Source organism: Pongo pygmaeus, chromosome 20, assembly GCF_028885625.2.
Source record: "Pongo pygmaeus isolate AG05252 chromosome 20, NHGRI_mPonPyg2-v2.0_pri, whole genome shotgun sequence".
NCBI classification, from domain to species: domain Eukaryota; kingdom Metazoa; phylum Chordata; class Mammalia; order Primates; family Hominidae; genus Pongo; species Pongo pygmaeus.
The window spans coordinates 56,097,449-56,120,030 of NC_072393.2; the positions used below are offsets into that span (position 1 = coordinate 56,097,449).

Below are 22,582 nucleotides of genomic sequence, written 5' to 3' on the forward strand. Positions count from 1 at the left end.
AGACAGAGTTTTGCTTTTGGCGTCCAGGCTGGAGTGCAATGGCGCGATTTAAGCTCACTGCAGCCTCTGCCTCGCGGGTTTAAGTAATTCTCCTGCCTCAGCCTCCCTAGTAGCTGGGATTATAGGCACCCGCCACCATGCCCTGCTAATTTTTGTATTTTTAGTAGTGACGGCATGATTACAGGCGTGAGGCACCGCGCCCTGCCATGAGATCCCGTTTCTACTAAATAAATAAATAATAATTAGCTGGGTGTGATGGCATGTGCCTGTGGTCCTAGCTACTTAGGAGGCCGAAGTGGGAGGATCACTTGAGCCCAGGAGATTGAGGCTGCAGTGAGTTGCAGTGCCACTGCACTCCAGCCTGGGTGGCAGAGCAAGACCCTGTCTCAACAAACAAACAACCAACAATCAGTTCTGGGAGTCTGCTGTACAGTATGGTGTATAGTTAACAATACTGTATCACATACTTGAAATTTGTTAACAGAGTACATCTTAAGTGTTTCTGCCACACACACACAAAGAGAACTGTGGAGGTGGCTGGGCACGGTGGCTCATGCCTGTAATCCCAGCACTTTGAGAGGCCGAAAAGGGCAGATCACTTGAGGTCAGGAGTTCGAGATTAGCCTGGCCAACATGGTGAAATCCTGACTCTAATAAAAATACAAAAATTAGCCAGGCATGCTGGCACGCGACTGTAATCCCAGCTACTCAAGAGGCTGAGGCAGGAGAATCACTTGAAACCCGGGAGGTGGAGGTTGCAGTGAGCTGAGATTGCACCATTGCACTCCAGCCTGGGTGACAGAGCGAGACTTGTTCTCAAAAAAAAAAAAAAAGACAAAAAGGAGAGAGACCTATGGAGGTGATGGAACAGGTTAATTGGCAGATTTGTAGTACTCATTTCAGAATGTATACAAACATAAAAACATCATGTTCATGGTAAATATACTCAATTTTTATCTTTCAGTTATGCCTCAAAAATCTGGAAAAAAAAAAACCCCTATAGAGTGGAGAAGGAAGCAAGTGGGGCAGAGGGAGAAACGAGCTGAGACACAGACCAACCCCAGCGTCAGCTGAGCCTTCAGAGACTTCTGAGGCTGGAACTGCCCTGCAGAGGCCACCATCAGGGCCAGGATGGTCAGAACTTTATACCTAGTGGGCTCCCCTAAGAAAAGGTGTGACTCAGGTGAGGGACTCACTGCACACACGCCTCTGTTGGATACTTTATTTATTTATTTTTGAGATAGAGCCTCACTCTGTTGCCCAGGCTGGAGTGCAGTGGTGCAGTCTCGGCTCACTGCAACCTCTGCCTCTTGGGTTCAAGCGATTCTCCTGCCTCAGCCTCCTGAGTAGCTCAGATTACAGGTGCCCACCATCATACCCAGCTAATTTTCTTGTATTTTTAGTAGAGATGGGGTTTCACCATGTTGGCCAAGATGGCCTCAATCTCCTGATCTCGTGATCCACCTGCCTTGGCCTCCCAAAGTGCTGGGATTACAGGTGTGAGCTACTGTGCCTGGCCTTATTTATTTATTTTTGAGACAGAGCCTCACTCTGTTGCCCAGGCTGGGGTGCAGTGGTGCAATCTCAGCTCGTTGCAACCTCTGCCTCCTGAGTTCAAGTGATTCTCGTGCCTCAGCCTCCCGAGTAGCTGGGTCTACAGGTGTGCACCACCACATCTGGCTAATTTTTGTATTTTTGGTAGAGATGGGGTTTCACCATGTTGGCCAGGCTGGTCTTGAACTCCTGACCTCATGTGATCTGCCTGCCTTGGCCTCCCAAAGTGCTGGGATTACAGGTGTGAGCCACTGCGCCCAGCCTGGATGCTTTATTTTAATGACTTCCTTTCTGTCCCACTACAGCCCTGTGATTTAGGCTTATTGTGTCCATTTTACTGAGGAGTAAGATGACTTGCTCAAACTCAGGCTTTATTTATTCATTTATTTATTTAGAGACAGAGTCTCACTCTGTTGCCCAGGCTGGAGTGCAGTGGGACGATCTCGGCTCACTGCAACCTCCGCCTCCCGGGTTCAACCAATTCTCTGCCTAGTCTCCTGAGTAGCTGGGATTACAGGCACCCACCACCATGCCCAGCTAATTTTTGTATTTTTAGTAGAGACGGGGTTTCACCATCTTGCCCAGGCTGGTCTTGAACTCCTGACTTGTGATCCACCCACCTCAGCCTCCCAAAGTGTTGAGATTACAGGCATGAGTCACCATGCCCAGCCTTTTTTTTTTTTTTTTAATGTTAAAATGGGAACCACTCGGACTTGGTTCTCTCACTCTCCCTCTTCTGAAGGAAGAGCATGGTCATCAACGGGGAATGGCGGTTGCGGCAAACAACTCCAGGAGCTGGTTTCTCGTTCTGGAGAGCACCCTGTGCCTCCTCTGCCTGGTTTCCTGTGCTTTACACATCCAGAGAAGCTTCTGTAGTAATGAACCATAGACACGATGCCTCAAAGTGTCATCTTCAAACTCGCTCTGAATTGAAAGTATAATCTTCAGCCAGCTGTGGTGGCTCACGTCTGTAATCCCAGCACTTTGGGAGGCAGAGGCGGGCAGATTGCTTGAGCCCAGGGGTCCGAGACCAGCCTGGGAAACAAGGCAAAACCCTGTCTCTACTAAAAATGTAACAATGAGCCTGGCATGGTGGCTCACAATTGTAGTCCCAGCTACTCGGGAGGCTGAAATGGGAGGATCACTTCAACCTGGCAGGTTGAGGCTACAGTGAGCTGAGATTGCACCACTGGACTCTGGCCTGGGGGACAGAGTCAGACACTGTCTCAAAAAAAGTGTAATCTTCAAACTCAAGCTCTTCATTGGGGATGGGGCTGAAATCTGAGTCCAGTTCTGGCCATCACACCAGTGAGACTCCCACACACTTGCTGGTGTCCTGTTTCTATGGAGAACTCTTCACTTTGGAACCATCCCTGACGTCTTCCTCTCCAACTGAAGCCCAAAGCCTGGGCCCCTCAGGGGCTGTCCCTTATGGATCTTGATCTCTGAGTACTCGGTGGTGCTGGGGGCCTCCTGGTCCGCAGGATCCCGGAGCCTCAGGCCCTGGAAGCTGAGGGAGGCGTAGTGGAGCTCCTGCTCTTCCCCCTCTCCCAGGGTGGGGGTGGCTGCACCTGGGGGCGGGTGGTCTTGGGAGCTGCCTGCCGAGCATTCATGCTGGTGACCCTGAATGCCGGGGAGAAAGGGGGTCAAATTAGGGTCATGGGGGCTAAGCGAGAGCAAGGAGGATGTACAAGAGGATCTGGAAGCTGAGCATTTCCTGTTTCACCTACTCATTCCACAAAGGGCGGCTGGGCCCTCATTCATTCACTCATTCATTCATTCACTCATTCAGCAAATATTTGAGAACAATAACATCTGGCTCTTGGTAATTCACTGCCAGACTCATAAAATCCTCACCACAATCCAGACTCATAAAATCCTCACCACAATCCACTGGGAAGACACTATCGTCCCCATGATCAGATGGAGAAATGAAGGCTGAGTAAATACCCCAAACCCACACATCTAAGCAGCGGTCAGGCCAGGATTCACGTCCAGGTTTCTCTGACTCCAGTGCCCGCTGCCTTATGGAACAGCTCCTCTGTGCCAGCCCCTGGATATTCCCGGGGGAACTAGGGAGACACCATCCCTGATCTCAGGCAGCTTGCAGTATGGAAGAAGAAGCAGACATTAAAGCTATAGTCAATCAAGTTACTATCTAATTGCAAATTATGAGTGGATGCCTAGGAAGGAGCAGGTATGTGAAAGACAGGGATTTGCTCGGACCTGGACTGACCTCAAGGACCTTGGAAGATCTACTTGGACACAATTGTGAAACTGAGCTAGGAGCCCAGGAAAGAAAGGTTACTGGAAGTAAAGGATTCACCTTGCCCAGAGAAAGGTTCAACCGTTTGCGCCCAGGCGCTGGGAAGGAACCTCTAATGTAGGGCCTTGGAATATCCTGCTGGTAGGAGCATCCCTGTTGACCTGGGACCACAAGCCAGGCCACATAGTTTATGCCAGCACTGGGACTTACGGCGGGACCTACATAGCATCAATTTGGCTCTGCAGGGACTGAGGAACTGAGGTCAGTGGCAGGTCCCCCATGCCTGTGTGACCCACCCCCAGTGAACCCTGGACCCAGGTTTGGTGGAGCTTCCCAGGTGAGCGGTGCCCTGATGCTCCGTGCGTCTGTCACACTTCCTTGCTGGGAGAATTAGGTGCTGTCCCCATGACTCCCCTGGGAAAGGCCGCCGGAAGCTGTGGGTTTGGTATCTCCTGGACCTGCCCTGAGCACCTCTTCCTGTCCATGATTTTCATCTGTATCGTTCGCTATAAACCATCACCACGAGGATCACAGCTCTCAGTGAGTCCTGTGAGTCCTAGGGGGTTATCCAACCTCAGAGTGGTCGTGGGGACCCCACAACTGTGGTTGGTGTCAGAAGTGAGGATGGGGACCCTTAGCTTTGTAGTAGACAATAGTTATCTGGGGAAAGGACTCTCTAGCATCCTGTGTTGAGGAGGAGAGATAGGAGGGAGGGCAAAGGAGTCGGGGGTCCAGGGGGAAATGAGGAGTGGGAGGTGGAGGGTCCACTGGATCTGAGCACAGGCAGAGTATGGACAGGCCTGGGGGGCCCTTGGTTCTGGGAGGGGACGTAGGGAGCAGTGGGGAGGGCACCTCCCAGATCATGGGACTTGGGACTGCATTGATGGGGACCCAGGAGCAAAACCTTATTTGGGGCACAATGATTCTGCAAGTCACCAAGAGGAGTACCCATGGCCATCCAGGAAAGGGGAACAGCTGGGGCCCCAGCAGACAGAGGCTGGGCTCTCACCTGGGAGATGGGCCCCAGGGCAGAGGGTACGTCCTGCTCAGCTGCTGCCCTCTTGCGAGCTTCCTTCCTGCAGGTCTTCACCCTGAGGGAGGAGGCAGTGCCCTTCAGCCTCCAGGCTGGTCCAGAGCCTGGGGAAACTGCTACCCACATGGCTTAGCAGAGGCTGGAAGGCTGTGGAGGCCAGTGGGGTGGGGACATATCCACGGGGTGACTTCCACAGTGAGAACTGGGGACCCTCATAGATGGCCCGGATCAGGGCTCTGGAGCAGACCCCTGCTCTGATCCTCTTGCCCAAGGCCCAGTTCTCACACCCACTGCCCCATCTAGGTTCCTGCAGCTGGGACTGTCTGGGATTCTAGAACCCTCACCCTTCCCACACCCTGCATTGCCTACCCTCCCAGGGATGACGCTTACCTGAAGACTAAGAGGCAGGAACAGAAAGCGAGCAGGGCAGCGACGCCAGCTCCCAGGGCAGCCCCCAGGCCAAGTCCTCCCCCATGCTCCAGCTTCCCTGCATGGGAGCAGGGTTTGGGGTGGTGCCCTCCCGGCCCCGAGACCCTCCTGCCCCTTCCTCCCACAGACCTAGAGCTCCGGATTCTTCATCCCCAACTGAGGCAGAAATTTAAAAATAAATATGCATTCATTCGCTCTGAGAAAAGTAACAGGCAAGGAAAGGGTTAAAAAAACAAACAAGTTTTCCTCTGCTTAGCAAGCTCACTTCAAGGACAGTTATAAGATAATACTGTTTAAAAAGCCAAGGCCAAAGGAATAGGCTCCAGACACACCCCCTTCCAGAACAAGGTTGAAGGAAAAAAAGAAAGAAAAACAAATTCCTTTACTGTTACTCGTTTCCCTGGCTTCTTAAGCATAACTATGTTTTACAAATATCTGTATTTAGCCAGTTCTTTTTTTTCCTTTTGATACAGCTACAAGGCCACCAGCTATGCAAGGCCACAAGTTATGCTATACTATAAATTATGTGACCTATCATAAAATTAACTGCCTCTGTTTTACTTTTGTAAGTCTGCTCATAAAAACCCCGCTCTGTCTTTGTTTAATGCTCAGCTTTTTAGATGTGAGTCCACTGAGCTGGTGTGCACCTAAAATAAAAAATCCTCCTGTTCTCCGTATTGGTCTCACTGGTCCTCAGTTTCCCGCAGCATTTTTGGCGACCACGAAGGGACCAGAGACGGGAGATTTACTGCCTCCTTTGCCTCTGGGGGCTGGAGCCTCGGGCCTCAGGAGACCTGTGACCCCAGGTGCCACTGGGAGAACTTCAGCCTGGAGGAGAAATCAGCTGTACCCAGCAGTGCAACAAAACCTGAAAGGAGCTACAGAATGATTTCAGAAACTGCACTTCAGGAACACGCAGTAAGCTTTGGGGGCCCAAGGCAGGACCCATCCCATAGGGATGGAAGGGGAGCCTGATCACTTCTTGCGGTGTGCCTAATAGTCTGACCCAGAGGGGTTGGCGGCAGCAAGAGTGGCTCGTCAATTTGGATGAAACTCACACCCCAACCAACACAGGACGCCAGAATGGCTCGCTAAGTCAATTAGGAAAAGGAAACTGGAGGTGGCGAGAGTGGCTTACCACCCTAATTAGGAACATAGGAACTGGGAGTGGAGAAGTGTGTAAAAGTGTGTAAATGAAGAGGCCTAATTAGGCTCATCAGCCGCAAAGTGGGAAGTCACAAATCTCTTAGTGTGGACTGTGTGCTCCAAGCAAAGTGTGGGGCTGCCTAAGACTGGTGGTGATCTGCATATGGCTAATAGGAGCTGCCCTGCAGCTCAGAGTTGTAGCAGGAATAAGGAACTCTCCAAAGCTAACTAGTGTCTGAAAACTCCAGTAATACGAGACGGTATAGTCGGCCGAAACGAGAGGAAGAGTGAGTGTGCTGTGCCGTAAAGGAAGGAATAGAAGGAAAGTCCATCAAAACTTACTCCACTGAAGTGCATGTTACAAAACTTTAAGAAAGGTTTTGCAGGGGATTATAAATTTAAGCTAACCCCCCAGAGGTTGAGGACTCTCTTTGAATTAGAATGACTTTCTTTTGATGTTGGATGGCTGACCGAAGAAACTGTAGACTAGGAAACAATTGGCCATGTATTAAAGATGGTGATAGGGGTCTGAGGACAGCCTGAGTATCCCGATCAATTTCCTTATGTTGATTCATGGTTAAATACAGCACAGACAAGACCAACCTGGATCCAGCCCTGTTTAGCAGCTTATTGCAAAACACTTGTAGCCTGAGCCAAAAATAAAAGTAAGAGCAGCTTCACCGACTGACACAAAGTTAAAAGAAAAACCCCAGAAAGAGCAACAGAAGCCAGTTTTGCAACAGCTGCCAGAGGAAACAGAAATTCCTCCTCCATATGTCCCAGCCTACCCCCCTGTACTGAGGCCAACAGCCCTCCAGGAACCAAATTCAGGAGCCAGCACACCCTGAGTCTGACCCCGAAGGGAAGGATTGGAGCCTCAAAAGGCCAGGGAAGGAAGTCAAAATAGTCAAGCAGGCTGTCTCAGATCTGGCCGTGCTCGAGCTATGCAAATGCCTGTCAGGGAGATGTGACGACCCACTTATTATAATAACCAAGGCCAGGTTCGGGGGGGCAATGGACCTTCATCTATGAGCCCTTTTCGACTACTGAGCTACTGATCTACTAAACTGGAAACACCATACTCCCTCCTACACGGAGAAGCCCCAAGCTCTTATAGATCCGATGCAATCCATCTTCCTGACACACAATCCAACCTGGCCAGATTGCAGGCAGTTTTTCCTAACGCTATTTAACACTAAAAAGCACAGGAGAGTAACATAGGCAGCTCTCCACTGGCTAAAACCCCATGCACCAGCAGACGCAGTGAATGCTCAGGCATACACTCAAGGTCAGTTCTCAGACCAAGATCCCAACTGGGACCCAGAGGATGCAACTCAGCTTCAGCATTTGCAAAGGTACCAAGAGACACTTCTGCAAGGGATAAAAGCTGGTGGAAAGAAACCAATTAATATAAGAAAAATTTCAAAAGTGCTTCAGAGAGCTGACGAGAGCCCAAGTCAGTTTTATTAAAAACTTTGTGAAGCATTCCGGCCTTACATCCCATTTGACCCTGAGGCTGCTGAAAATCAGCGCATGGTAAACACAGCATTTGTAGGGCAAGCCCAGGGTGACATCAAGCGGCAGCTGCAGGCATGAATGCCACCCAGCTTATAAAAGTGACCACCAAGATGTACGTTAACCATGACCAGGGAACAAAACGAGAAAGAGCGAAAGCAACAAGCGAGGCACCAAGCAGCTAGGCACACCAAGGGTTTAGTCCCTCACCTCAGCCCAGCTCTATCTGGAAAAAGAGGGGGACGGGGACTGGCCCCAGAAAAAAAGCAAAAAAAAATAGAAAGGCATAATTCTTACAACTTGCGGCAGGCATCTACCAAGCCTCTGGGCCGATAACGGCCCAGGGGTGGACTACGGCTGTGCAGATCCTACCTAGCCCAAAAAAGTGTGAAAAAGGAAAAAAGAAAAAATCAGAAAGAAACAGTAAAGACAGATGGCAGTGTGTGCGTGCACGGGGGCGGGGCCCACGCCCTAGCCCAGTCCCACTGGCCAGCTGTAGGAGCAGGAGAACTCAGGAAGGAAAAAGGAAGCAGAACACAGGCTTCAAAAAAAAGGCCAATCTGTTGGCAGCAGCCCTCATAAAAAGAAAAATTAGCAGACCGGGCATGGAGGCTCACACCTGTAATCCCAGCACTTTGGGAGGCCGAGGTGGGCAGATCACAGGGTCAGGAGATTGAGACCATCCTGGCTAACACGGTGAAACCCCGTCTCTACTAAAAATACAAAAAATTAGCCGGGCATGGTGGTGGGCGCCTGTAGTCCCAGCTACTCGGGAGGCTGAGGCAGGAGAATGGCGTGAACCCGGGAGGCGGAGCTTGCAGTGAGCAGAGATCGCGCCGCTGCACTTCAGCCTGGGCAACAGAGCGAGACTCCGTCTCAGAAAAAAAAACAGAAACAAAGAACGAAAAATTAGCAATGTGAAAGGATGTGGACAGAGACGTGGACGTGGAAAAGGTCAAGTTAGGCAGGGATTTAAGAGCCGACCAAGGCTATAGAGGGATCAATGTGCAAAATGCAAAAAGAAAGGACACTGGAAGAAAAAATGTCCAGAAAGTAATAAGGGAAATGGCCAAGGCTGGGAGACAAAGAAGCCATGGGCCAAGGGCTCCTGCACCTTAAAGGAACCAAATACTGATCTGATCGGGCTGGCAGGAGCTGAAGGATGTGAGGACTAGGACAGACTGGGCTCCTTCTCGTTAGGCCTCTAGGAGCCCATAGTCACATTAAAAGTGGAAGGCAGCAAAATTCTGCTGTATCTGGATTCCACATTTCTCACTGATGGCTAAGCCATTATATAAAGTTACAAAGCGGGGGAAAAAAAACCCCTCCTCGCCTGTAATCCCAGCACTTTGGGAGGCTGAGGTGGGCAGATCACGAGGTCAGGAGATCGAAACATGGTGAAACCCTGTCTCTACTAAAAATACAAAAAATTAGCCGGGTGTGATGGCGGGCGCCTGTAGTCCCAGCTATTGAGGAGGCTGAGGCAGGAGAATCGCTTGAATCCGGGAGGCAGAGGTTGCAGTGAGCTGAGATCACGCCACTGCACTCCAGCCTGGGTGAGCGAGATTCTATCACAAACAAATAAACAACCCTCCTCTGGAAAACTGAACAGGAAAAGAAGCCATGCCTTATGAAAACTTGCTTATAAGCCAGGTGTGGTGGCTCACACCTGTAATCCCAGCACTTTGGGAGGCTGAAGTGGGCAGATCACCTGAGGTCAGGAGTTCGAGACCAGTCTGACCAACATGGAGAAACCCGTCTCTACTAAAAATACAAAATTAGCTGGGAGTGGTGGCACATGCCTGTAATCCCTGCTACTTGGGAGGCTGAGGCAGGAGAATCGCTTGAACCTGGGAGGTGGAGGTTGTGGTGAGCTGAGATCATGCCATTGCACTCCAGCCTGGGCAACAAGAGCGAAACTCTGTCTCAAAAAAAAAACCTTGCTTATAAACTTTACCAAAATGCTCATGCCTGTAATCCCAGCACTTTGGGAGGCCGAGGCGGGCGGATCACCTGAGGTGGGGAGTTCAAGACCAACCTGACCAACATGGAGAAACCCCATCTCTACTAAAAATACAAAATTAGCTGGTTGTGGTGGCGCACACCTGTAATCCCAGCTACTCGGGAGGCTGAGGCAGAAGAATTGCTTGAACCAGGGAGCAGGAGGTTGCCACTGCACTCCAGCCTGGGTGCAAGAGCGAAACTCTGTCTCAAAAAAAAAAAAAAAAGGTGATCTCCAGGAACTAAACGAATTAACCTTAAAAAAGCAAGTGCAGGCTTTAAAAATAGCCATGCAAAGTGTTCGTAGTTAGGTACATGAAAGAATGCCTATAAGCCTGACACGCCTTTAAACCTAGAAACTCTGTTTAAGTTAAAAAGTAAAACCCTACTTCTCTAGGACCCATGGGGGATGGGCCGCATACTGTAATCTTGTCCACTCCCACTGCTGTTAAAGTTGCAGGGGTTGGCCAGGCGCGGTGGCTCACGCCTGTAATCCCAGCACTTTGGGAGGCCGAGGCAGGCGGATCACGAGGTCAGGAGATCGAGACCAACCTGGCGAACACTGTGAAACCCTGTCTCTAGTAAAAATACAAAAAAATTAGCTGGGCGTGGTGGCGCTTGCAGTGAGCCGAGATTGCGCCACTGCACTTCAGCCTGGGCGACAGAGTGAGACTCCATCTCAAAAAAAAAAAAAGAACTTGTACTTATGGCCAGGTGCAGTGGCTCACGCCTGTAATCCTGTTACCAGAGCCCACTCCTTTAGCAGAAAACCCGTTTGCTCGGCTGCCTAAAAACATTGTCGGCAGCCTAGGCATTTCCTCACACTATGTTTGTGGAGGGACTAACACGGAAGACCAATGCAATGGCCTTGGAAAGCAAAAAAGTTAATGCCACAAAATAATTTAATTGACTCTTCTGAACCGACGCCCACAAGTTCAAGCGTCTGGCTCTTAAAAACTTCTATTATCAGGAAATACTGTGTTGCTCGCTGGGGAAAAGTTTTTACAAACGCAGTAACAGAACTAAACTGTTTAGGACAGCAATATTACGATAAAACACTAAGAAACACTTTGTGGCAGGGCAAAGATGAGTCCAAATGACCTCATCCAAATCCGTTCTCCCGTATCTCTTCTCTAAATCACACCTACTATCAGCTGAAAGCTCCAAATACTTGGCAAGCACCTCCTGGTCTTTGTTGGATCTGTGGGCCATGGCATATCGACAGTTGCCAGCTAAATGGACAGGGGCCTGTGTGCTTGAAACAATTAGACCATCTTCCTTCCTATTCCCACCGCAACAGGGAGAAACTTTAAGGTATCCCATCTATAATAAAGTTAGAAAAAATGCAAACACACACACAAAAATAAAAATTAAAAAATTGAAAAGACACAAATTAATGCTCTGAAAAAATAATTCAATAGTATAGGCCAGCTACCTGGGCACAAAATGGGTCATGGGGATACCACACTCCTATTGACATGCTCAACCGCATCATAAGGTTGCCGGCAGTACTTGAAATCATCACTAATAAAACAGTAAATGCATTAGATTTACTGGCCCAGCAACCCACAAAAATGAAGAATGTTATCTATCAGAACAGGTTAGCTTTGGACTACTCCTAGCCCAGAAAAAAAAAAATGTAAAAAGTTCAGTCTAACTAACAGCTGCCTAAAAATCGCTGACAATGAAAAGGCAATTATAAAAATAACTGCAAAAATACAAAAATTAGCCCATGTTCCAGTTCAAACTTGGAAAGGGTGGTCTCCAGATTCTCTCTTTAAGGACTGATTTTCATTTTGCAGAGGGTTCAAGACTTTAATAAAAGTGGTTCTGGCCATACTAGGAAGTTGCCGAATACCCCCTTGTCTCTTACCTCTCCTTGTTAGAAGCATTCAATCGATTATAAAGGCAATAGTAGCTAGGCAAACTGCCACTCAGCTAATGGCTCTGCATAAATATCAACCTTTGTCTAAAGAAAAAAAGTGTCTCTTCATGCAGAATTAAGTAATAGTAATGCCTTCTATTAAACTTCTTTTATAAAAAACATCAAAAGAGGGAAACTGAGGCAGAAATTTAAAAATAAATATGCATTCATTCACTCCCAAAAAAGTAACAGGCAAGGCAAGGGTTAAAAAAAACAAACAAACAAACAAAAAAAAACAAGTCTTTCTATGCCTAGCAAGCTCACTTCAAGGACAGGTATAAAATAACACTGTTTAAAAAGCCAAGGCCAAAGGAATGGGCTCCAGACACACCCCTTCCAGAGCAAGGTTAAAGAAAAAAAAAAAAAGACAAATTTTTTTACTGTTACTCCTTTCCCTGGCTTCCTAAGCATAATTATGTTTTACAAATGTCAGTATTTAACCAGTTCTTGTTTTTCTTTTGATACAGCTACAAGGCCACAAGTTATGCACTATATAATTAACTGCTATTGTTTTACTTTTGTAAGTCTGCTTATAAAGACACTGCTTTAGCTGGGCGCGGTGGCTCACGCCTGTAATCCCAGCACTTTGGGAGGTCCAGGTGGGTGGATCACAAGGTCAGGAGTTCGAGACCAGCCTGGCCAATATGGTGAAACCCCGTCTCTACTAAAAATACAAAAAAATTGCCGGGCGTGGTGGCGCATGCCTGTAATCCCAGCTACTCGGGAGGCTGAGGCAGGAGAATTGCTTGAATCCAGGAGGCAGAGGTTGCAGTGAGCTGAGATCGAGCCACTGCACTCCAGCCTGGGTGACAGAGCGAGACTCCCATCTCAAAAAAAAAAACAAAACAAAAAACAAAAAAAAAATCCTTCTTTGTCTTTATTTAATGCTCAGCTTTTGAAATGTAAATCCACTAAGCTGGTACTTACCTTAAATAAACAATCCTCCTGTTCTCCATATTGCTCTCTCCGTTCCTCAGTTTCCGGCAACAACCACCAGCCACAGAGCAGGGACTTTGTCCCCATCCCTTCCCACCACGCCCACACCCTCTCCCCATAACCTTGAACCTTCATCTTTCTAGGATCCTGTCTCCTTTCTCCCTGAACCTCAGCCCCCCACAGTCCCCTCACCTGGTAGCAGCTGGAAGACAGAGCCACTCTGGGCCCCGTGGACGTTCCAGGCCTCACAGCTGAGCCTGAAGCCGGAGCTGAGCCCTCCATGGAGGCTCAGGGAGCTGTTGGTCCAGGGCCCGGCTGAGCTGGGGGTGACCTCGAAGGAGCCCTGACTGCTGTTCCCCTCCAGCAGCTCCTCCCCAAGCCACCAGCGCAGAAAGGGGGCCGGGCTGGCTTGGGAGGAGCAGCTGCAGTGCAGACCCTCAGCCTCCCAGGAGCAGGAGGGGCCCAGCAGCTGTGGAGGGTCTGTGGGGAGGGAGGACAGGACTCAGCAGGGGCCCCTTCCTGGGACCCAGGTGTCCCCTTTCCCCCACTCACAGTGCACGGAGAGGCTGAGAGAGACATGCTGGGAGCCCAGCGGGTGCCGAGCCTGGCAGGTGAACTCTCCTTCATGCTCCATTTGAACCCGAGGCAGCTCCAGGACCCCGGGGTCTGAGGGCTGGGAGGGGCCCACGGTCTGTCCCCCCCGGGTCCAGCTCAGCCTGGCTGGGGGGCTGCTGTGGGTGACACAGACCAGGCGCAGGCTTTGGCCCTCCAGGACTGGGAGGGACGTGCCGTTCCTGAGGTTTTCCAGGACTAGTGAAGGAAGAGGCAGAATCGATGTGCAGCTCAGGGCTCAGGGACCCTCCTGCGTGGGGACCCTCCAGACACCTGGGCCCCCAGTTTGGCACCAAGAGGCCCTGGCTCCTCTGTCTCCATTCCTACCTGTCCTGTTTGCTTGGGAAACCATCACTCTCAGGTTCTCTGGAGGATCTGAAATGGAGACAGGGGACCGGCTCTAGACGGACCAGGGGCTTCCCTCTGGGTAAAGGGAAGCATCCTGGAGACAGGTGGGGGAAGTGGGTGGGATAGAAGGGCAGTGCAGAATCACCCACTGAGTCCCAGACATAAACTGCATGAGGGTCTACACAGGTAGGAATATCAGTCCCTGAGACCTGGGGCTTTAGGTCCCCTCAGCTCTGGGACCCTGAGCCCAGCCCCTGTATCCCTCTGCCATCCCAATGGACTCCAGGCCCCTGCTGGGCACACTCACACTGCACAGAGAGGTCCAGGGCTCGCTGCTGGGAGCCAAGCCTGTTCTCCGCTCGGCAGGTGTAGCGCCCTGAATCCCCGGCCTTTACCCCAGGCAGCTCCAGCCCCAGGGTTCTGGGGCCCCAGGGGTGGGACGAGGAGAGGACTCTGTCCTGCAGGACCCAGCTCAGTGTGGCAGGGGGCTGGCTGTCAGCAGCACAGAGGAGTCGCAGGAACTGGCCTTTCTGAAGTTCCAGATATATGATGTTTCCCTGGAGTTCCATGGCTGAAGACAGGGAGAGAGAGAGGGTGGGGGTGGAGAGAGAGAATGAGTGGAGGGGGGGGGCTGCAAAGAGGACCACATCCCCTCACCCCACTGAAGCCTTTTCATCCCTAAAGAGGACTGGCCCAGCCCCAGCCCAAAGGCCCTCAGTACCTGACGTGTTGTCACGTGAAATGCTGATAATAAGGTCTTTGGGGGCGTCTGCAACAAGATTGTGAGCTGGCGTCAGGGAGGGGTAATTTGTTCCTCACACCTGGAAAAAACTCCCTCAGGGAAAAGAAAGTGGGAACATCCCAGGATGGACAAGTGACAACCAGCGCCGGGGCTCACACATGTGGGCAGAGGATCAGAAGCCACTCCCATCCCCCTCCCAGGGCTGAGCCGGCATCCTGGGACCCCACAGCTTCCTCTCCCTGGATGCTCCTGAGCTGGGAGCCGCTCACTGCCCCGCTGGGCTCCTCCACCTCCCCACCCACCGGGTCTGTCTGCACGCCCCACCCTCCCAGGCCACACTCACAGGCCACGCGGAGTCGGACGGTCCTCTGTGCGCTCACACCCTTTCTGGAGAAGTCCACGTGGCAGGTGAGGTCGGTGTTGTGGTCCTGGAGGCTGGGTGTGAAGCTGAGCACTGAGAAGTGGGAGGTGCTTGGTCTGGTTCTTCTGGGGGAGAGGGCAGCCCCCGTCCAGGAGAAAGAAGGGGTTGGACATTTCTTGAAAGCCCAGTTAAACACACAGATGACCGTCACCGGCTGCCCGGGCTCCAGGGTCTCGGGGATGTAGACATCAGGCTTCTGAGTCAGGGCTGGGACAGAGACCGGAGTGGGAGGGTTCTAGTGCTGCAGGGGTCCCTGAGAGCCCTCTCTGCTCAGCCCATAGCCTGTCCCCAGGGTCCCTCCCCAGTGTGAGAGGCAGGGGTTCCCACCCCATTCCATACCTGTTACTTTTAGAAAGAACCCATTGTACATGAAACTATGTCTCACACGGCTTCCTCTCTCCACCCGAAAGAAGTACCATGCCTCATCCTCCCTCTGCACATCTCTGATCACCAAGGAGCAGCTCCCCTTGCCGGGATCCCCAGTGAGCTGGAATCGGTCCCGGGTGCTCATTTCCACCTCTCGACTCTGGTTGTTTGTGGCCACAGGAGCACCCGTCTTTGGGTTGGTCCGTCCTTTGAACCAGTAGCCATAAGCAGCAGCAGACTCGTCCCGGCCATCCCGGGGGTAGGAGAGGTTGCAAGGCACGATGACACACAGGGCTTCCTGCACCGTCACCTGCCTCTGCACTTGAAGACTGTAACTGGGATCCTTGTTCAGGGACCCTGGGGAGATGCAGAGGCTCAGCGGCAGCCCCAGCCCCTGCCTGGGACCCCCAGCCACCGACCCACTCACCCGCCCCCAGCACAGGCAGCAGCAGGGGCAGCAGCAGCATCTCTGGGCTCTGGAGCTGGGCCTGTCCTGGGACCATCTGGCTTCTGGGCCGGCCTGGCTGGGAAGGAAACTCCTCCAGCAGGAAGCCTGGCGGAGGGGCAGTGACCATCCGCAGAGGAGGAGCCTTGGGAACCGCAATGTCCTGAAAGCTCCCCTCCCAACTTCTCCTTTCACAGGGGAAGCAGCAGGGCAGAGGGCGTGAGGACCAGCCCCAAACCAGGAAGGAGCCACCCTGGCCAGCCTCGGAGGTGGGCAGTGCTAGGAGGGGACTGTCAGGGGACACAGGTGAGTCATGGCTGCAGGTGAGGTGATGGATGCAGATTCCCATTCATTCATTCATTCCTTTATTCTCCAGGGGCCCATGGGACACTGGAAGAGTCTATAAGAACACAGTGATTTATGGTGGGGGCTTTGCACCATGTATTATTGCTGTACCTCCACAGAGGGTAAAAACTAGGTCAGCCACACAGGCAATCAGCCGCATCTACGTGACCAACCCCCAATAAAAACTCTGAATGCCGAGGCTCAGGTGAGCTTGCCTGGTTGGCAATACTTGGTGTATGTTGTCACTCATCCTTGCTTCAAGCATTAAGCGCTTTCTGTATGACTTCACTGGGAAAGGACAACTGGAATCCCACACATGGTCTCTTCTGGATCCTGTCCTATGAATCTTTCTCCTTTGTTGATTTGTATTTATTTATTTTAATTTTATTATTTTTTTGAGATGGAGTCCCGCTGTTTCCCCCAGGCTACAGTGCAGTGGTGGGATCTCAGCTCACTGCAAGCTCGGCCTCCCGGGTTCACACCATTCTCCTGCCTCAGCCTCCTGAGTAGCTGGGACTACAGGCGCCCGCCCCCATGCCCGGTTAATTTTTTTCTTGTATTTTTAGTAGAGACAGGGTTTCACCGTGTTAGCCAGGATGGTCTCCATCTCCTGACCTCGTGATCCACCCACCTCGGCCTCCCAAAGTGCTGGGATTACAGGCATGAGCCACTGTGCCCGGCCATTTTATTTTTATTTTTGAGACAGAGTCTCGCTCTGTCGCCCAAGCTGGAGGGCAGTGGTGCAATCTCGGCTCACTGCAACCTCCGCCTCCCAGGGTCAAGTGATTCTGATGCCTCAGTCTCCCGAGTAGCTGGGACTACAGGCACCCACCACCATGCCTGGCTAATTTTTTGTATTTTTAGTAGAGATGGGGTTTCATCATGTTGAGCAGCCTAGTCTCGAACTCCTGACCTCAGGTGATCTGCCTGCCTCAGCCTCCCAAAGTGCTGGCATTGTAGGCGTGAGCCACTGTGTCTGGCTTGTTGATTTTTTTTTTTAGATGAAGTTTCGCTCTTGTTGCCCAGGCTGGAGCACAATGGCACGATCTTGGCTCACTAAAACCTCCACCTCTTGGGTTCAAGCGATTCTCCTGCCTCAGCCCCCTGAGTAGCTGGGATTACCAGTGCCCACCATCATGCCCAGCTAATTTTTTGTATATTTAGTAGAGATGGGGTTTCGCCATGTTGACTAGGCTGATCTTGAACTTCTGACCTCAGGTGATCCACCTGCCTCGGCCTCCCAACGTCCTGGGATTACAGGTGTGAGCCACTGTGCCCAGCCCTGGCTTGTTCATTTTTAAAAAGTATTTTTATTAATATGTGATATTTGTACATATTTATGGAGTATATGTGATATTTTGTGCCATGCATAGAATATGGTATAATCAAGTCAGGGTATTTGAATATCTGTCACCTCAAACATGTATTATTTCTATTGTTGGGAACATTTCAAATCATCTTTTCTAGTTATTTTGAAAAATACAATACATTATTATTATTATTTTTTTAAGACAGGGTCACTCTGAGGCTGGGCGCGGTGGCTCACGCCTGTAATCCCAGCACTTTGGGAGGCCAAGGCGGGCGGATCACAAGGTCAGGAGATCAAGACCATCCTGGCTAACACAGTGAAACCCCGTCTCTATTAAAAATACAAAAAATGAGCTGGGCATGGCGGCACGCGCCTATACTCCCAGCTACTGAGGAGGCTGAGGTGGGAGAATGGCGTGAACCCGGGAGGCGGAGCTTGCAGTGAGCTGAGATCGCACCACTGCACTCCAGCCTGGGCAATAGAGAGAGACTCCATCTCAAAAAAAAAAAAAAAAGAAAAAGAAAAAGAAAAAAAAAGACAGGGTCTCTCTGTCATCTCAGTGCAGTGGTGAGAACATGGCTCACTGCAGCTTCAACCTCCCCAAGCTCAAGCAATCCTCCCACTTCAGCCTCCGGAGCAGCTGTGACTACAGGTGTGCACTACCACTTAATTTTTGTACCTTTTTTTTTTGATACAGATGGGGTTTTACCATGTTGCTCAGGCTGGTCTCAAACTCCTAGGCTCAAGCGATCTGCCTGTCTCAGCCTCCCAAATTGTTGGGATTACAGGCATAAGCCACCACTGTGATATGTTACTGTTAACTATAGTCACCCTACTCTGCTATTAAACATAAGAACTATTCCTTCTATATAACCGTATATTTGTTAGACCTCTTCATTCCCCACCTACCCACCCATGCACCCTTCTAGGGCTCTGATAACTATTATTCTACTCTCAGCCTCCGTGAGATCATAGTCCATGATCTCTGTATGCCTTTATGTATCCATAGCTTAGCTCCCACTTAAAAGTGAGAACATAATGGCATTTGATTTTTCATTCCTGAGTTATTTCACTTAGAAAAATGGCCTCCAGCTCCATCCAAGTTGCTGCAAAAGATATTATTTCATTTTTTTTATGGCTAATATTCCATGACAATGGTATAGACACCGCTGCCTAGACCAGTGTCCTGAAGAGTTTTTCCTAGGTTATCTTCTAGAATTTTTTGGTTTCAGGACTTAGATTTAAGTCTTTGATCCACATTGAGTTGAATTTTGAGACGGAGTCTCACTCTGTCGCCCAGGCTAGAATGCAGTGGCATGACCTCGGCTCACTGCAACCTCCACCTGCCAGGTTCAAGCAATTCTCCTGCCTCAGCCTCCCGAGTAGCTGGGACTACAGGCGCACGCCACCATGTCCGGCTTGTTTTTTGTATTTTCAGTAGAGATGGGGTTTCACCATGCTGGTCAGGCTGGTCTTGAACTCCTGACCTTGTGATCCTCCTGCCCTGGCCTCCCAAAGTGTTGGGATTACAGGCGTGAGCCACTGCGCCCAGCCTACTTTTTGTATTTTTAATACAGATGGGTTTTCACCATGTTGGCCAGGCTGGTCTGGAACTCCTTACCTCAAGTGATCCACCTGCCTTGGCCTCCCAAAGTGCTGGGATTACAGGCATGAGCCACTGCGCCTGGCCAAGGATGTGATTTTAATTTTTTTTTTTTTTTTTTTTTTTGAGACAGAGTCTTGCATCTTGCTCTTTCGTCCAGGCTGGAGTGCAGTGGCACGATCTCGGCTCACTGCAACCTCTGCTTCCCGGGTAGCTGGGATTACAGATGTGTGCCACCAGGCCTGGCTAATTTTTGTATTTTTAGTAGAGAAGGGGTTTTACCATGTTGGCCAGGCTCGTCTCGGACTCCTGACCTTAAGTAATCTGCCCACCTCGACCTTCCAAAGTGCTGGGATTACAGGCGTGAGCCACCACATCCAGCCTGATTTTAATGTTTATAGTTTATTGGAGCTTAATTCAGGTCTTGGTGCTTTCAGGGATGAAGGTTCTGTATGAGTTCCTTGGTTGTAGAGAGTCTTTGTGCGCTGGCTTCTCAGTTGCTGGCTGCAGCGGCAATGTGCTCAGTAAGACGGTGATCAAGTTCACCATCTCCTGTGGGGTTGGAATGGCAGAGGTCTTTTGAAGCTTACCTCGTTCCACTGTCGTGTGCACTTTTAAATTAATTTATTTTTTTCCCCAGTATTTTATTCACTGGGTTGAATCATTAAGGCTTCAGGTTAGTGGGGACGTGTCCCTGGGTAGAAAACAGTTGTGGCTGGCCGGTGCGATGGCTTACGCCTGTAATCGCAGCACTTCGGGAGGCTGAGGCAGGTGGATCACGAGGTCAGGAGATCAAGACCATCCTGGCTAACACAGTGAAACCCCGTCTCTACTAAAAATACAAAAAAACTAGCCAGGCGTGGCGGCGGGCGCCTGTAATCCCAGCTACTCGGGAGGCTGAGGCAGGAGAATGGCGTGAACCCAGGAGGCGGAGCTTGCAGTGAGCCGAGATCACGCCACTGCACTCCAGCCTGGGAGACAGAGCGAGACTCCCTTTCAGAAAAAAGAAAAAAAAAAAAAAAAAAAAAGAAAAGAGTTGCGGCTAAAGCACTGGGTAAATGCAGTACCCAATGGTGAGCCGAGGCCCCTGCCTTGACAGAGGTGGCTGGGGGAGCTCTTAGTGACATGCGCTGAGGTTTGCTTTTGCTTTTGTTTTTGTTTTTGACAGGATTTCAGTCTATCACCCAGGGTGGAGTACAGTGGTGTGATCACAGATTGCTGCAGACTTGACTTCCCTGGCTCAAGTGCTCCTCTTGCCTCAGTCTCCCAAGTAACTGGGACCACAGGCACATGCCACTGTGCCTGGTAATTTTTATTTTTGTAGAGTTGGGGTTTCCCTATGTTGCCCAGGCTAGTCTCTAACTCCTGGTCTCAAGCGATTCTCCAACCTTGGCCTCTCAAAATGCTGAGATGACAGCTGCAAGCCACCATGCCTGGCCATTTCCTTCCTTGTACTAATTTTAGTTTATTCTTGCTTTTTTGGTTCCTTATTCCTTGGGGTCCTTTTTGTTTTTCGGAGATGCAGTTTCACTTTGTTGCCCAGGCTGGAGTGCAGTGGCACACTTTCAGCTCACTGCAACCTCCACCTCCCGGGTTCAAGCGATTCTCCTGCCTTAGCCTCCTGAGTAGCTGGGATTACAGGTGCGCCACCATACCCAGCTAATTTTTGTATTTTTAGTAGAGATGGGGTTTCATCATGTTGGCCAGGCTGGTCTTGAACCCCTGACCTCAGGTGATCCACCCACCTCGGCCTCCCAAAGTGCCAGGATTACAGGCGTGAGCCACCACGCCTGGCCAGGGGTCCATTGTTATGTCGTGTATTTGAATTCTTCTATTTTTTTTTTTGAAAGAGGCATTTGTTGTTATAAACTTCACTCCCAGCACAGCTTTTGCTGTATCTCACAGGTTTTGGTAGGTTGTATTTCCATCTTCATTTCAATAATTTTTTTTTTTTTTTTTAGATAGAGTCTCGCTCTTGTCATCCAGGCTAGATTGCAATGGCACCATCTCAGCTCACTGCAACCTCCGCCTCCCAGGTTAAAGTGGTTCTCCTGCCTCAGCCTCTCGAGTAGCTGGGATTACAGATACACGCCACCATGCCCGGCAATTTTTTTTTTTTTTGTATTTTTAGTAGAGACAGGTTTCACCATGTTGGCTAGGCTGGTCTCGAACTCCTGACCTCAGGTGATCTACCCGCCTCAGCCTCCCAAAGTGCTGGGATTACAGGCATGAGCCACTGCGTCTGGCCTACTTTCATCATTTTAAAGTGCACAATTAGCTGGGCATGGTGATGCATGCCTGTAATCCCTGCTACTCAGGAGGCTGAGGCACGAGAACTGCTTGAAACTGGGAGGCAGAGGTTGCAGTGAGCTGAGATCGTGCTACTGCACTCAGCCTGGGTGACAAAGTGAGACTCAAAAAAAAGAAAAAGTGTACATTTCATTGGCACTAAGTACATTCACATTCTTGTGCAACCATCAGCTCCATCTAGTTGCAGAACTTCTCCATCATTGAAAAAAGAAACCAAGTACCCATTAAACAGTCACTTCCCATTCTTCCCTCCCCCCAGGCCCCCAAAATGACAAATCTACTTCCTGTCTCTACATGTGCCTCTTCTGGACATATCAGATGAACAGAATCACGCAATATTGTTTGGTTTCTTTCACTTAGTATAATGTTTTCAGGACCATCTATGCTGTGGCAGGTGTCAGAATGTAATTCTTTTTTAGGGGTGAATAATACTCCATTAAATGAATAAACCACATTTTGTTCATGGAGTTTTAAATTTGCTAGTTAACGTCCAAATCCTCAGCCTTGGGGAATCGGGAGGTGCTGGGGCCCGTGCCCTTGAGTCTGCACAACCCAGACCCCCCTCTATGCCCAGGTGGTAATTGGGGCTGGGCTGAGCCACAAACTACTCTGGGCATCAGGGTGGGGAGGTGATGGAGCTGTGACCCTGTGATGCAAGGTCCAAGTTCCCCAGTGGGGGCTCCATGAACCAATTAGACCTCATTTACAAAACACAGATCAAAAGATAAATTATTAAGAATGTCCAGGGGGCAACCTCAGAGCACTAAACCCCAAGCATGAGGCCCCCTGAGCTCACTGGGGTCTTATGTAATCGCCCCCGTCTCACTGTGGAGCTGGGAGCCTGGTGTAAGCTGCACAGACGTCCCCACGACAGGCAGGGGAGCTCAGTGCCTTTGGGGAGCCCGGGGACCCTGAGTTGACATAAGTGGAGGTGAGGATCCTGTGGGCAGGGATTGGTTGGTCATGTCTTCTTTGCCTCCCCTCACTGCATGGAGTAGATTTTGCCTGGAGAATAAATGAATGAATGAATGAATGAATGAATGGGAATCTGCATCCATCACCTCACCTGCAGCCATGACTCACCTGTGTCCCCTGACAGTCCCCTCCTAGCACTGCCCACCTCCGAGGCTGGCCAGGGTGGCTCCTTCCTGATTTGGGGCTGGTCCTCACGCCCTCTGCCCTGCTGCTTCCCCTGTGAAAGGAGAAGTTGGGAGGGGAGCTTTCAGGACATTGCGGTTCCCGAGGCTCCACCTCTGCAGATGGTCACTGCCCCTCCG

At 50.5% G+C, this 22,582-nt stretch overlaps 1 protein-coding gene and 1 non-coding gene across 3 annotated transcripts; both read right to left on the minus strand.

Moving 5' to 3' along the window:
• Positions 1-1,113: 1,113 nt before the first annotated feature.
• Positions 1,114-15,885, minus strand: SIGLEC11 (sialic acid binding Ig like lectin 11). 2 transcript variants are annotated; one of them, XM_054464848.2, is made up of 11 exons: positions 15,721-15,885; positions 15,267-15,650; positions 14,850-15,134; positions 14,486-14,533; positions 14,072-14,335; positions 13,744-13,791; positions 13,357-13,614; positions 12,997-13,284; positions 5,244-5,340; positions 4,830-4,911; positions 1,114-3,177 (listed from the first exon to the last, which is right to left on the minus strand). In XM_054464848.2, the coding sequence occupies exons 1-11, from the start codon at positions 15,866-15,868 to the stop codon at positions 2,911-2,913; spliced, it is 2,169 nt and encodes a 722-aa protein (XP_054320823.2). In that variant the 5' UTR covers positions 15,869-15,885; the 3' UTR covers positions 1,114-2,910. The 2 variants fall into 2 exon arrangements, with proteins under 2 accessions (XP_054320823.2, XP_054320824.2); XM_054464849.2 differs by lacking the exon at positions 13,357-13,614 and having other exon boundaries at positions 15,721-15,821.
• LOC129021255 (small nucleolar RNA U3) lies at positions 2,257-2,468 on the minus strand. The gene has a single exon (XR_008495988.2). It is a non-coding gene; the product is annotated as a small nucleolar RNA U3 (small nucleolar RNA).
• Positions 15,886-22,582: the final 6,697 nt, after the last annotated feature.